This window comes from Chelon labrosus, assembly GCF_963514085.1.
Source record: "Chelon labrosus genome assembly, chromosome: 22".
Lineage (NCBI taxonomy): Eukaryota > Metazoa > Chordata > Actinopteri > Mugiliformes > Mugilidae > Chelon > Chelon labrosus.
This window is the reverse complement of record NC_140355.1, coordinates 13,814,893-13,828,107: the sequence shown is the minus strand read 5'-3', so window position 1 is coordinate 13,828,107 and position 13,215 is coordinate 13,814,893. Positions and strand designations below refer to the sequence as shown.

General features: G+C 41.5%; 1 protein-coding gene across 2 annotated transcripts in view; it reads left to right on the top strand.

Moving 5' to 3' along the window:
- Position 1: 1 nt before the first annotated feature.
- The window catches only part of wdr70 (WD repeat domain 70), a 38,515-nt gene continuing 25,301 nt past the window's right edge, over positions 2–13,215 (top strand). The window contains exons 1-9 of one of the 2 annotated variants that reach the window (XM_084572197.1): positions 2–65; positions 1,635–1,688; positions 1,808–1,891; positions 1,966–2,053; positions 2,165–2,378; positions 3,025–3,084; positions 3,478–3,611; positions 4,747–4,900; positions 8,537–8,613. In XM_084572197.1, coding sequence (XP_084428323.1) covers positions 41–65; positions 1,635–1,688; positions 1,808–1,891; positions 1,966–2,053; positions 2,165–2,378; positions 3,025–3,084; positions 3,478–3,611; positions 4,747–4,900; positions 8,537–8,613 — 890 coding nt within the window. In that variant the 5' untranslated portion in view covers positions 2–40. The remainder of the gene's footprint in view (positions 66–1,634; positions 1,689–1,807; positions 1,892–1,965; positions 2,054–2,164; positions 2,379–3,024; positions 3,085–3,477; positions 3,612–4,746; positions 4,901–8,536; positions 8,614–13,215) is intronic. The other variant, XM_084572196.1, reaches the window with a different exon arrangement.

Here is a 13,215-nt window from a genome sequence, read left to right as displayed (position 1 = left end):
GAACTTCCGGCGGTCAAAGGGAACGTTCGTATTTGAAAACATGGATCCCAAAAAAGTGGATGAGGGTAAGAAAGTTTTGATGTTTAATGTCCATATTACATTAAATTTACTCGTGTTACTTGAATGCTCTTGATTCTGAGTGTATTTGACATCTGTCCGCTAATGTTAGCTACATTTATGTAGTAACGTTACATGAAAAAAGAAACATACGTCGTTGCTGGTTTGGCTAGCTTACTCGTTAGCCTAACTGTTAGCTTTCCTTATATTTAGATGCTGTCAGACTTTCAATAGCAAATTTGTTGTAGATTATAACAACTTAAGTCGCACCTAAATCCTCTAATTATTATAAAAAACAAGTGAGCCAAACCAGAACAATGACACCGTGATTTTACCAGTGCTAAATGAGACTAATAGTGTAATTCAACTTGAAATAATACAGAATTGCTGAGTATGTTAGGTAGCTACAGTACAAGTTTTAACTTTGATGTGAGACATAACATACCACGGTATCAATCGGGATTTCGGACAAACCACAGCACTGAGACGGCTTTGGTCAAAGTTTTAAATGACCTCAGGTCCAATATATATGTATATGGGAAAACTATCTGTATTGGATTGTCTTGATCTTACGGCTGTCTTTGATACAGTAGACCACTCAATTCTTTTAGATAGACTTCACAATCTGATTGGCATATCTGGTACTGTTTTTAATTGCCTTCAATCTTATCTGAGTGACAGAGAATTTTATGTAACCTTGGAGGAATGTTCATCAAGAAGCTATAAAATGGATCGTGGTGTCCCTCAGGGTTCTATTTTAGGTCCAACACTTTTTAATCTTTACATGCTATAACTTGATAACGTTATCAGGAGGCATGGCATAAATTTCCGTAGTTATGCTGATGATACACAGCTTTATATTGCCGTGTCTCCTCATGACTCTGGGCCAATTGATGCTCTTTTAATTGTATCTTAGATATCAAGTCATGGATGGCATCAAACTTTCTACAGCTCAGCCAGGACAAAACTGAAGTCCTAATTATTATTCAATAAGTTCTTGTTTTAATGAATGCTGTTCCTATTTGTAGTGCTTTGCGGATTATTAAGTTGTGTGTGTGTGGCTGTGTGTCCGTGTTGGGGTAGGGGTGCAGGTGGGATTAATGTATAAAGCAGTTTTATGCTGCGTTTTGTTTGGATGAAAAGTGCTATACAAATAAAGTCTCATTGATTGATAAGTTATACCGATATGTTTCTATACAAAAGCTGTAAAATTGAGTTAGGTAAGCTACTGTTTGTACATTTTACCGTGTACATAGAGTATTTGTCTTAATCCAGATTGTTATGTCAGTGTGCATCAGTGCATCAATATTAGTTCAGTGGGACCATTAGTTTTTCGGCTTTCACGACTCCATACTCAATATTTTTGCATTATGTAGAATACTGTTACCATTCAATTAAAATAAGGGAAAAATAATTGCATCTCTCAAAGCATATCTTTTGTTGGCGCTATCTGTCTTACAGGAAAAAAAAAAAACATAATAAAAAAAAAACGTTTTCGGCATTGTTTTGAAGAGGAAGGTGTCATTACGGTTTTTTATGAGAGATTAAAACACTACACTCGCCTCTTTTATCTACAGACAATATGAGCGACGGTGGAGACATTGGCTCCGTCATGGGTTTCTCAGGGTTTGGTACGTACACTAATTCTTAACACACTTCTTTTTATTTTTTTTCTTTCTTATGTTATAACCTGAGAGTTTGAGGTGTGACAGTCACAGATCAAGTATGTTTTTTTCCCTCTACCTTTCAGGTAAGAAAGCCCGCACCTTTGACTTTGATGCCATTTTTGAACAGACCCGCCGAACAGCCATTGAGAGGAGTCAGCGTGCATTAGGTAAGTTTGTCATCACTCATGATATGATAAGCTGTTCAGTGATCATGAGTCTAACTGACTCGTTACATCCATAGAGGAGCGGCACAAGGAGATGGAAGAGGAAGGAGAGAGCTCCAAATCAGTCCACAGTCAAAGAGCCAAAACTGCAGCAGCTTCTTCCAGGTAGCAGCTTTGAGTTTTGTGGTTGACTGACTAGAATAGCTGCAAGTCAGCACATGTGTTTTATCTGTTCAAGATATGTTTTAGGTCTTATAACCAATATTTTTATCGCAGCAGCAGTGACAGTGGGTCAGACTCTGACTCCGACTCAGAGCTTATTGGGCCCCCGGTCCCCGCTCAAGGTGCCGGCGAGGATGATGATGAGCTTGTTGGACCACCTCTTCCACCAGGCTACACGGGCAGCACAGCTCACAGTGATGATGATGATGATGATGATGATGATGATGATGATGACGACGAAGGAGACGCACAAGACGATGATGATGACGTATGTCTTAAATTTACCACTTAACAAAAGGCATTACCTGTCACTTACAAAATATTGCTTTTTGGTTCCCTTCTGTTTTTACTCATTGTGTCTCAAATGTTTGAAAGGGAGAAGCATGCGTTAACTAAAATCATAGCTCTGTTCGTTCAAGTGGCCCAGTAAGCATAGACATTTATACATGTATAAAATACTCAAGGTTAGGCCCCACTCAGGATAAGACAATTTTCCCACTAAACTGTTTAGTTACGCTATTATTCTCTAGTTAAACTGTGGTTACCAAACCAAAAGATTGTTTTAAAATTTCACCACAAGATGGCAGCACAAGAAAATATAATCACTGGCTAATGTTGTTATACAGGACATGGGACAGTATACAATTGAGGTGTTGCCTGTTTCGTGTATTCTACTAAAACACATCAGCCTCTTAAATTATTAGGATTACTAAAAGTATGCTTCCTTTTTTTTTTATAGGAAGAGGATTAACTCTATGTAATTTTTTCAGAACCAAATGGCGCATATCCTCCCCTCACACTACCTGTTAAACTGAAAATGCTGTATCATTAAATGTAATGAACTTCTAAACCAACACCTAATTCGGTCTTTTCTCTCACTGTCTCCTTGTGTTCATCTCGACTTTCTGCGCCAGAATCCAGTGAAAAAGATCCCAGACAGTCATGAGATCACTCTGCAGCACGGCACCAAGACAGTAAGGCTTTTGCTGTCAACACTCAGTGAATTATACTTGCAGCATGGTCTTTTGCACGGTCGGTATCAGTTGTTGGACATTCAGCCAATAATATTCAACTATCCAACTTTTTTTTGTTTCTTTTACAACAACAACAGCTGTGAGTCTGTTTCACTTGCTCTAGTGTTTAGAAAATGGTTAAATTTAGTTTTGCTTGTGCTATCCAGATCCACTGCTGATTGTAGTTTTAGAAGAATTTCTGAATAACTGGACCATGAGTCAAGAACAAACTTAAAATATCTGGCTTCTGTTTATTTTTGGGGGGAGGGTGACTATATTCTCAAATGTTTAGAGCATCAGAAGCAGGTTTCTCCAGTTCCTCTGAACTGTAAAGTAAGGTAACTGTCTCTTCAGGTGTCAGCTCTTGGCTTAGACCCCTCTGGAGCCCGTCTGGTGACTGGTGGATACGATTACGACGTGCGCTTCTGGGATTTCGCTGGGATGGATCAGGCCCTACAGGCCTTCAGAACCCTGCAGCCCTGTGAGTGGTACGTGGCACATCGGTACAGTTGCTTAACATGTGTCTAATTAGTTACATGCAAACTTCCAGTACGCTGACCGCATTTGTGTGTGCCAAAGTGTACACACGCACACGCATTTTTTGAGGTCCATTGAGCCTCACGTTAACTCTGTGACATCCTCTCTTTTCATGCAAAATGAGGCCTGCAGAAGCAGATGGTTAAGATATGCGGGTGTTTGTGTGTGCGCACATGTGTGTTTATTCTGTGTCTCACTGAAGCTATCATCAAAGATCTGATTTTTTTATTCGGTTTTCGGAACCAGTGGGCTGAGCTGGAGCAGGCTTCCCCTTGTTAGCAAAAATTTCCGCTACATTTAATTTGATTACAATGTGATCCATTAGCCTGTTTGGTTAGCCAACAAGATAGGCTTCGAATCAGAAGCTGTGCTGTTGATGTAAACTGTTACTCAAAAAGGTAACTCTTGAGCTCAGTTAAACAAAAACTATGAAGAATCTGAGAATTTGGTGCTGTTTAGTGAGTCTTGGAAGATGCCAACCACCCCGCTCCCAAATGAAACACAACATCAATGGTGGTCTCTTTGTTTTAATGCTACTTCATGCTTCCTACTTAATACTTCCCATTATTTCTGTAGTTAATTGACCTGCATGCAATGCACTACTGTATTTATTTATTAAGTCTGAAATCAAAAAATCAAAATATTTATATCGTACTGAATACACACTGCATTTCTAATTTCTAACTAGATCACTAGATAAGCCTTTACTGTTCCAAGGGAAATTTGTTTTCAAAGCCTGTATTCATTACACGTAGAAACATACAGATGTGGTTTGTGTATACAGTAAGGTTCGAACATCATTTTTCCAATTTCACGGCTTAAGATGTAATCGTGCTCACTGTTTTGGTGTGTTTGTTTGTTGCTTGCCGTTATTCACCTGGTGTTCATCATATGTTGCACTGTTTTGTTCCTATAGCTACATGGGTCTATACTGTTTGTGTTGAACCATCTGAAGAATTAAAAGCGTCTTATGTAACAACCATCTTGTGGATGGCTTGCACACAGGCTACGAGAAACATAGGAGCAACACAAATGTGCAAACTAAAAAAAAGTATCTTCTTTGTGTTGTTTGTTGTGTGTCCTCAGCCATCAGATCAAGTCACTGCAGTACAGCGTCACAGGTGATGTCATCCTGGTAGTTTCCGGCAACTCGCAGGCCAAGGTGTTGGACCGTGATGGCTTCAATGTCATGGAGTGCATCAAGGGAGACCAGTACATTGTGGATATGGCTAACACCAAGGTATGCCAAAGTGGTGTTCACACGTGACGCCGTTTTAGTTTATGAAAAGTTTTGGTCGCTTTTGTGGGAATTTTTATCCATAATTTCTTCTGGTTTGCGATAACATTTGGTCATCACATCTGGCAATGCCGTGACGCGGTCCAGCAGAGTAATAAACATGCGAAGACAGGTTGTAGAGAAGCCAACAGCTTTTGCTAGATACCAGACCCTGTTAAATGGAGGACAAAGGCAAGTGAGTTGGAGAGGAAATCTGTCTGAGCACAAAACTTCAGCAATTCTGTCATGTCAGGTTCAATTAATAATTAAAAAAAATATATATTTTTAAGTTAAGTTATTTAATACTTCAATTAATAATAATTCATTGTTCCTTTCTTGATTGCTCATGGGAAAATTCTTCCTCTGCAGTTAAACTGTCCAGTCATTCACAGATCATTGTGTACACTGTATCGTTTAATGTCATGTGTTTAGTCTGGATTTTTTAGTGACGTTGTGGAGGTCCCGGGTATAAACATGAATTTTTATGAGTATAAGTAAAACGATGACTAATGTTAGTGAGTAGTCTACCACGGAGAGCAACTTCAGGTTCACTGTCTTGCCCAGCGACACTTAGAGGGGCTCTACCATCTGAGCTCCAGCCCGTCTAAGCCAAAACTATAAAAACAAAACCCAACTTATAATGAGCTGGAGTCAATCTGAGATACTGTTTCTAAAAACAGACTGTACAATCTGCTCTTCTTCTCAGTGGGTACACCCTGCCAATGTATAATGGTAGCAAGGTGTAGCCGATCTGTTTTTGTATGTCGGGATAATGGCCTGTGCCATGTGACCAGCCGGAGGCAGTCTCGGGGGAAGAGGAGCACTGCATGCTTTCAGGGCTGTTGCAATTCATTTGTTCCATATACCTGAATCTACAAAGAAGCATCCTAATCAAGTGTCCATGTTTAGGGGTTTCTGTGTTTAGGAAAGCCATGGTCAGTAACCATGTGTGCCAGCTGCAGTGCATTTAGGCATGGTTTATACCACCCATATGAATCACTTGAAGTGAAGGCCCATTGATTACAAGTAGTGTTTTCCTGGATGTCCCACATACTTGTCCGGCTCGGTCCCATCTGGAGCTGATGGGAGAGCTGGGTTCTGTGAAAATGTGTTTTGGCACGCTGACTGTGTCCCAGTCGATTAGCTGTGTTTCATGTGATAATTAAGTCCTTGCCTGTTCTCTGCCTCTGTTGACAGACGATTACTTCCCTCCTAACTCATCCCACCGTGCGCCCCGGAGATTTGCCACACACAGTCCTGCAGTATATACATAAACTGTCGTATAACAGGATATGTTTTATGTGACCAGTTATTTTTTGTTTTGGTCATTGTTGCTTCTCTCTGATGTGACCTTTAAATTTAAAGTAACCAGTTAAGCATTTGAGGATTACGTAGCTAGCTGTAGCAACAATCTCCCCGTCATCATCTAAAGTGGATAAAATGTTTTCAGCCAGGTTGTGGTAGTTGAAGAAAACAAATCTGCTAAACTTGCCTGCTTAGAATAGAGCTAATATTATACACTAATGTGGGGTATTTACTTTCAGTAACAGGTGCTGCTTAGAAGGTCACATATGTGGCATTAATGAAATTTAAGCACTCGTTTCCGCATATTGCAGGTGTTTCCACCCTTACTTAAAATGATCCTTTGCAACTACAGACCTTACAACTACAGCTTTCGTCGTCTTGATCTTCGAATGTTCAAAAAATTACCAACTACTTGCGCCAGAGAAGCTTTACAAGCTTAATAAATATTCATCAGTCAAATAGTCGGTATCGTGTATCAAGTTCATCGACTAATTGATAAACCAACTAATCCTCTCTGTCTTCCTAAACCTAAATCTTAACAAACACAGACCTGTTTAGCATTTACTAAAAGCAATTGCAATACTAACAAACGGGGTGCTCCAGGATTGTCCCTGGTTATTCTGTTTTGTTGTCAGGAAGGCTTCTTGTTTTGGCTCTGTTTGTCATTACCATGCTCTAAAGTATGTTTACTGTTTGTACGGGTATCCGCCTGTTTTCCTAAACTGTTGAGGAAGAGGAATCACATTTGTTCAGGAAGGTAGCGGCTCTTTCACCCTAATTGCGAAGCTCTTGCGATGGATGGGTGATTATTTTTGATGTTATTGCAGCGAGCAGGGAAGCATCCCCTTTGAGCTTTAACCTCATCATGTGGAGAGTGCGTATTTCACCATAAAATTTAACAACTTAGCAATTGGTACTTCTTTTCTGGTCATAAAACAGCAAGGTGTGGGCAGTTTCACTTAATCAGCTATTAAAGTGGGGTGGTCACGGTATTTGACAGTGAACAGGCCGGCCCTCTTTCCTGATCCACACATGCCGATGTCATTTGGTCAACTTTTGCTCATGCGAAGCTCTGCTTTCTTGAGCGTCCTGTCAAATAGCGGTATGTCACGTCTGCAGCCTCTTTGCAGCACATTGAAGTGTTCCTCTCTGACCTGGCAGTCAGGGAGGCCTCTCTCTGGGTTATCCCACTTTGAAGCCATTTGTTATGAGTAATTCTCCGCAGGACTACTCCAGCAGAGGAAATAGCTCAAAGTTACTCTGCGACAAGCTCAGTGTTTGAAGCTGTGCCGCAGGCTGCAGCGCATCCTCAGAGTTCACTGGCTCAGTTGTAAAGCAAGGCCCATGTTGAGAAAGGCCAAAAGGTAGTTTTAACAATATGATAAAATTAGTGGTGAGTTGAGTTATTTTCTCAAGGGAGAGCTGTCCACGGTGTGTGCAAATGAGACGAAAATAATAGGTGCATGCTGTGGGTGAGGGCCTCACATTCGCCATACAGTTCACACTACACAGCACCAAAAATGCATCATCACAAAAATATAATGCCGTTCTTGAAGTATGACTTTGCTCATTATTTGTGTGCAAGATTTCCATGTTGCGACTTTTACGTTTTTCAGTTTCCACCAGCTGGCCTACAATTTCTACGACTTGTCACTAAATATCAGATCAGCAAAAGGCAGCCCTCAGTGTTGCAATCTAAATCTGCATTAAACAACAATGACTCATGGCCGTGTGCAGCGCCTTAAGCCTCATTTAAGGTACTGTGGGACTAGACGCCGCAACCTACGCACGTAGCCTACGTTGGTGCGAGCCATTTATACTTGTGCGCTTGTCAGTCTGACTCGCTCTGTAAAAACACCACCCAAACGCTAGTTGGCGCTGTGTCGTTTTTTGCCAGTCTGGTTAATTTTTGTTTCCACTTCATGCTGCACTTTCAACAATGGCGACTGAAACGTTAACCAAAATTTCTCCGAGCCTCCCCTGTTAACCTTTCCTCGATGTGTTCCATGTTCATTAATCCAAAACAATCAATTCGAAGATTTCCGAGATAGAGAAGCAGCTGGAAATACTAAAGCTGAAATGCGCTGCGACCAAGTGGACCAGTCACAGCTCTTGCAGTCTGTGTCGCCGTGGCGCGTACTTACATTTCTGGGGAGGTGCACGTCAGGCTACGCCGTAGCTAAAGAGTCAAATTGACGCAGAAGCCTAAACCGGCTATTAGAGTGACAGTTTCTGGTCAGCAGCAGTTTAGTTTTCAATAAAGGTTTAATAACTTTTATTGTATGCTCTTTTCAGGGCCACACAGCTATGTTGAATTGTGGCTGCTGGCATCCCAAGACTAAAGAAGAGTTCATGACCTGCTCCAATGATGGGTAAGTGTTCAATAAGTATTGTAAGTTGAGAGTTACATAGAGAAGCTGTCACTTCCCCTTGGACTTTCTCGTGCTGCAATATAGTATGTTAACTTAAACAATAATGGTTTGGCAACAGTAATAAACATGTTGAAGCTCCATAAGAAACTGAAGAGTATGCAGTGATATCTGAAATACAGTAGCATTGCTGTGTCTCATAACGATGCTATGTGGTTCAAACCTTACGTAATTAATGTCTGTGGTGTATCTAGTTATTTGTAATTTAGCTACTGGGATTTATTTTTACAAAAAGATGAATATAGATCATTTTATAGCATTATTTTATGAATTCTGGGACATAAAAAATATTTGTAATTGACTTCCAGTACAGTGACGTTCCAAATCCATTTATCTCATCAGATATATTTACCTTCAGATGTTACATATTTAAGAATAACATTCAGAGACCCACGTCTCGAATATTGTGATTAAATATATAGCATTTCATTCAGAGTTGTTCTTACAGGAAAACCTAGTTATGTATGCCCACATCAGTGCTTTAATTGAACAGGCTTCCCTTTGCTCTCGTCTCTTCTGTCACCAGCAGGGAGTCCTCTAGTCCAGACTATGCCTCTTACATGTGTGGCCCAGTCTTGTAGTTGCGCATTGACACATGGCACATTTATATTGGATGTTATCCAAATGCAGTCCTGTATTTGGATGCAGTGATGTGGACCACATCAACCACAGGAAATGATAAGATGTCATGTGCACATGTGTGTTACATTTGATTTTTAGCACTCCTTTGTGTTCTTAAAAACACAACTACACCCATTTGGCTGCAAAAGTTACAACTCTTTGCCCTATAGGTGTTCAGGAATATTTGTGATTGAACATGTGTGACTGAGGCACAGCACAGTGATGAGTCTAAGTGAGTGTGGCAGGCAGCAGTGCAGAAACCCAGGGCTATCATCATTAAGTGGAAACAAGGGCCTGGCTTTGTGGCCAGGCCGCAACCCAGTGTTTACCAGTGTTACTGCTCTCCCAGATGTGGAGGTTGGTTTATTTAGCTCTTATTGAGGCTCTGGAAATCCTCCCCTGGCACGTTAGCACTGGGTGTTGCCCCTGGCCAGCTCACAGGAGAACAGCGGAGAGGAGCGCACAGGGAGCCATTCACAGGCAGAGCAGCTGCATGTGAGGAAGGTTCACAGCAGCACAGCAAAGCGGAGTCGCAGAGATGGAAAGAGTCGGTGACAAAGTGAGGAAAGGGAGGCAGGGACTACCTACACTGATTTACAGGTGCAAGAGGCATTTAACACTTGTTAAATTTTACCAGATTGAACTTGTATTTCATCATGCTGGCGATGCGTTGTGCCACACAGGGGTAACTGGGTGATAAAGTGCTGTATTTCACCTTCTCTGTGAACCCACGAAGCCTCGACCCTGTCACAGCTTCAGTCAAAAATCCATTCCCGTAGCTCCAGTGTAAAAAAAGATGGAACTGCTCGGGTCCAAACAGGTGCAAAACTAACAGATGCCATTACTTCAATACTTATTTCTGCACTCTGGTAACCAGTTCTTTTCCAATTATGCAATCTAAATTCAAGTATAATATGTGAGAACGTGTGCTAAATTGCTTACAGATACATTTCACATCTTCTACAGCTGCAGAGCTCCTCTGGCTGTATGCTAACCTAAACAAAACTTGCTTTTAAGTGATCATTTTGGAGTTGTACATCTTCTTTGAAACTGGAAAGGCCAGGTTTGAGAAAATTCTGGATCAAATTGAATACATTAATATGACTTGTAACTGATTGGCTGCTCTGAAGTGACTGAAAAAAACATATTTTATGGTTTTACAATGATGATTTCAGTTCATTTGATAGAAATCTTGGGAGAAAGAGCGTTGATGATGTGTGGTATATGTTCAGGAGGGTTTGCTTGGTTGATTGTCAGTCCGTGGTTAACTTCCATTTGCCCTAATTTGCATTATTTGGCTTTTGTAACCGCTAAAATCCCAGGAAGTGGTAAAACCAAATCACACCTCAGAAAGTGGTAACATTAAACTGTCTTCAGTAAAAAAAAAAAAATCCACCAACAAAAAGCTGCCATTGTAAGACGTGTATCTGCATTAATGCATTCTGCAGCTGCCATAGAGGCGTGAGACAGGGCTGTGATAATGCTGTACATAATGCACTGAAACCATATGGACAACCGGCCTATTCAGCCCACACAGATTATTAATGCTCCAGTTATTTTGGACGGGCCATCAAAGAATTTTTCTTCCTTTCTCCGCCTCACCACCTCATGATGTATGCTGCTACATCCTCTTCAGTGCCATCCTTTCAGTAAGCATGGACTCTGCAGGTTTTAGTCAATAGACCAGCGGGCGTCTGCTACTGGTCATGTCAGCTTCAGTGTTAGACCAACATGTAGGCTTTTCCAGGTCTTTCTGTCTAGTTAGAGGTTCTTTGTTGTGTTGATTTGAATAGGTTATTAAGAATGATCACTGGACCGCCCAGCTCCTTAATTAAAGATCCCCCCCCTCCCACACACAGTTGTGCGAAATCTCATTCATAAGGGCTGCCAGGAAGTGGATGAGAAGGAAGCGCTGCAGCAGGGTGGTAGCGATTGTTCTTGCAAACTGAGGATTGAATGGCGCGTCGGTACAACCGTGCGACTCAACTCGGTCTGTGAAAAGTATTTCTGCTGGTGTGAATGTGTCAACATTTCACATTCTTCTGTCATTCAGTGGGACGGCGCACAATTCCAAAATGGCACAATGTTTTCCAACAATATTCACGTTTCGTCCAAGGGAACCCAATGCCTATTAAGCGCCGATGTGCTTTAACTAAATCTTCGCTGAAAGACGGAACAACTGCTCGAATCCACAGATTTATTTCTCAGAAAGAAAGCAGTATATGTGCAATATGTGTGGGTCTACTCCCGGTGGAAGTATTTCTTTGGCAGGGCTGAACTTGGAAAGTAAACTACTACTAGACTGCTTTTACGTCAGTGGTGTTATTTATTTTGAGAGCTGCAGTATTTTCTAATTAGCAAAATCTTATCCTGCTATTTTCTGTCAAAAGTTAACAAGCTGCACTGCTTAAAATACTCAACAACCAACGGCTAACATTGTGGAAGGGTCTGCGTTAGAGGCTTTGAGGACAAGATGCTGCTGATTCTTGGTTTTACTTGCAGTTTTATGGTGCCCAGGAGAATGATGAGAAATTCATGTTAGGTTCTTTTTTTGTGTGTGTGACTGAAATTTCAGCCAGTGGAGAAGAGGATAGGACAAACGGCGACTTTCTAATTGGGCCCACATGTTACTTCTGTTGAGTCTTGAGGCACACTTGAGCATGTGTACACACACAAATACACACAATCGGAGGAATGTTTCCAGGAGGCTCGAATGCCAGGGATTCCCTTCGAGCTGGCCGGGTGTCAGGGCTGCAGCTGGACTTGGATGTGTAGCCGTATGCTCGGAGACCCGGAGGATAACATGGCAACTCTTGTTTACTGCGGAGGAACAAATTATTTGTCTTGTGCTTAAACCAAACACATAGTTTTATACGTGTTGCATTGAGGAATTGTCATTGGAGAGCAACCCCGAAATCAGTCACACAAGCAGATTTGTGGTTTTCTGCATGGATAAATTGTGGTTATCGATGACATTTTCTGCAATGGGAGTACTCAGCATCTGTGCTTTTTCTTTTTTTTGTGTGACTCAGTATTTCTGTCTCGCCTCTCTCTCCACATTTGTTTCCTGTGTGTCCTACTTGATCATTTCTAGCATACTGATCTTGCCAAGTAAGTAGGTCGTTGTTTTTTTTGTTTTAAGTGATCTTGGCCGTATGCTTGCTGATAGTGATAGTGATTTGAGAAAAAGGGCATTACTTTGCGATCTGCGTGACAGAACGTGGACGAAGAGCGAGGATAGATAGACACCACAAAGTGTGCGTGAGCATGTTGGGGCGATTCACACAGTTGGACGCGCCAGGTTCATCCACAGTCCAGCACATCTCCAACTGTTTCCCACCTTACACTTCAAGTGTTCCATATCCTGCCCAACAATGTGCATACCATACCTTTAAGGACGGCATCATCCTTCTTGTTCAACTTACAGTCATGGCTGAATTTCTGACTGACAGTAACTTCTAGCTCCTTGGAGTGTGAACTGTAAATATGGTGTTTGTTTATTTTCTTATTCAACTGAATACCTGGCCACATCTTCACAGGTATGACAGCATCTTATCACACCATTTCTTGATTAAATCTGTAAAGCTGCCTTGTTTCTACCTCAAAGAAGACGAGCTTTTTCAGGGATTTGTTTTACCTTCAGTGTGTGGTCTCACCTGCCCTGCTGAATGGCTGTTAGGTTGATCTCCCTGGATCTGTCAGTGATCAGTGTCAGTGATCTCTCACTGTACCCACAGTCCATCTGCACTCAGACCACGGTGCTTCTTCGCCGGCTTTCTTGCTTGAGCGCTATTGTGTGTGCGCCTCCCCCCAAATCCCTCTGTTATTTCCCCAACTTTATCGTCTTCAGCTGTGATGGAAGACGGAGCATCTTCCGTCCTAATCCTCCTTTTTCATAACAGAGCCCCCAGTTAGTCAGTCAAC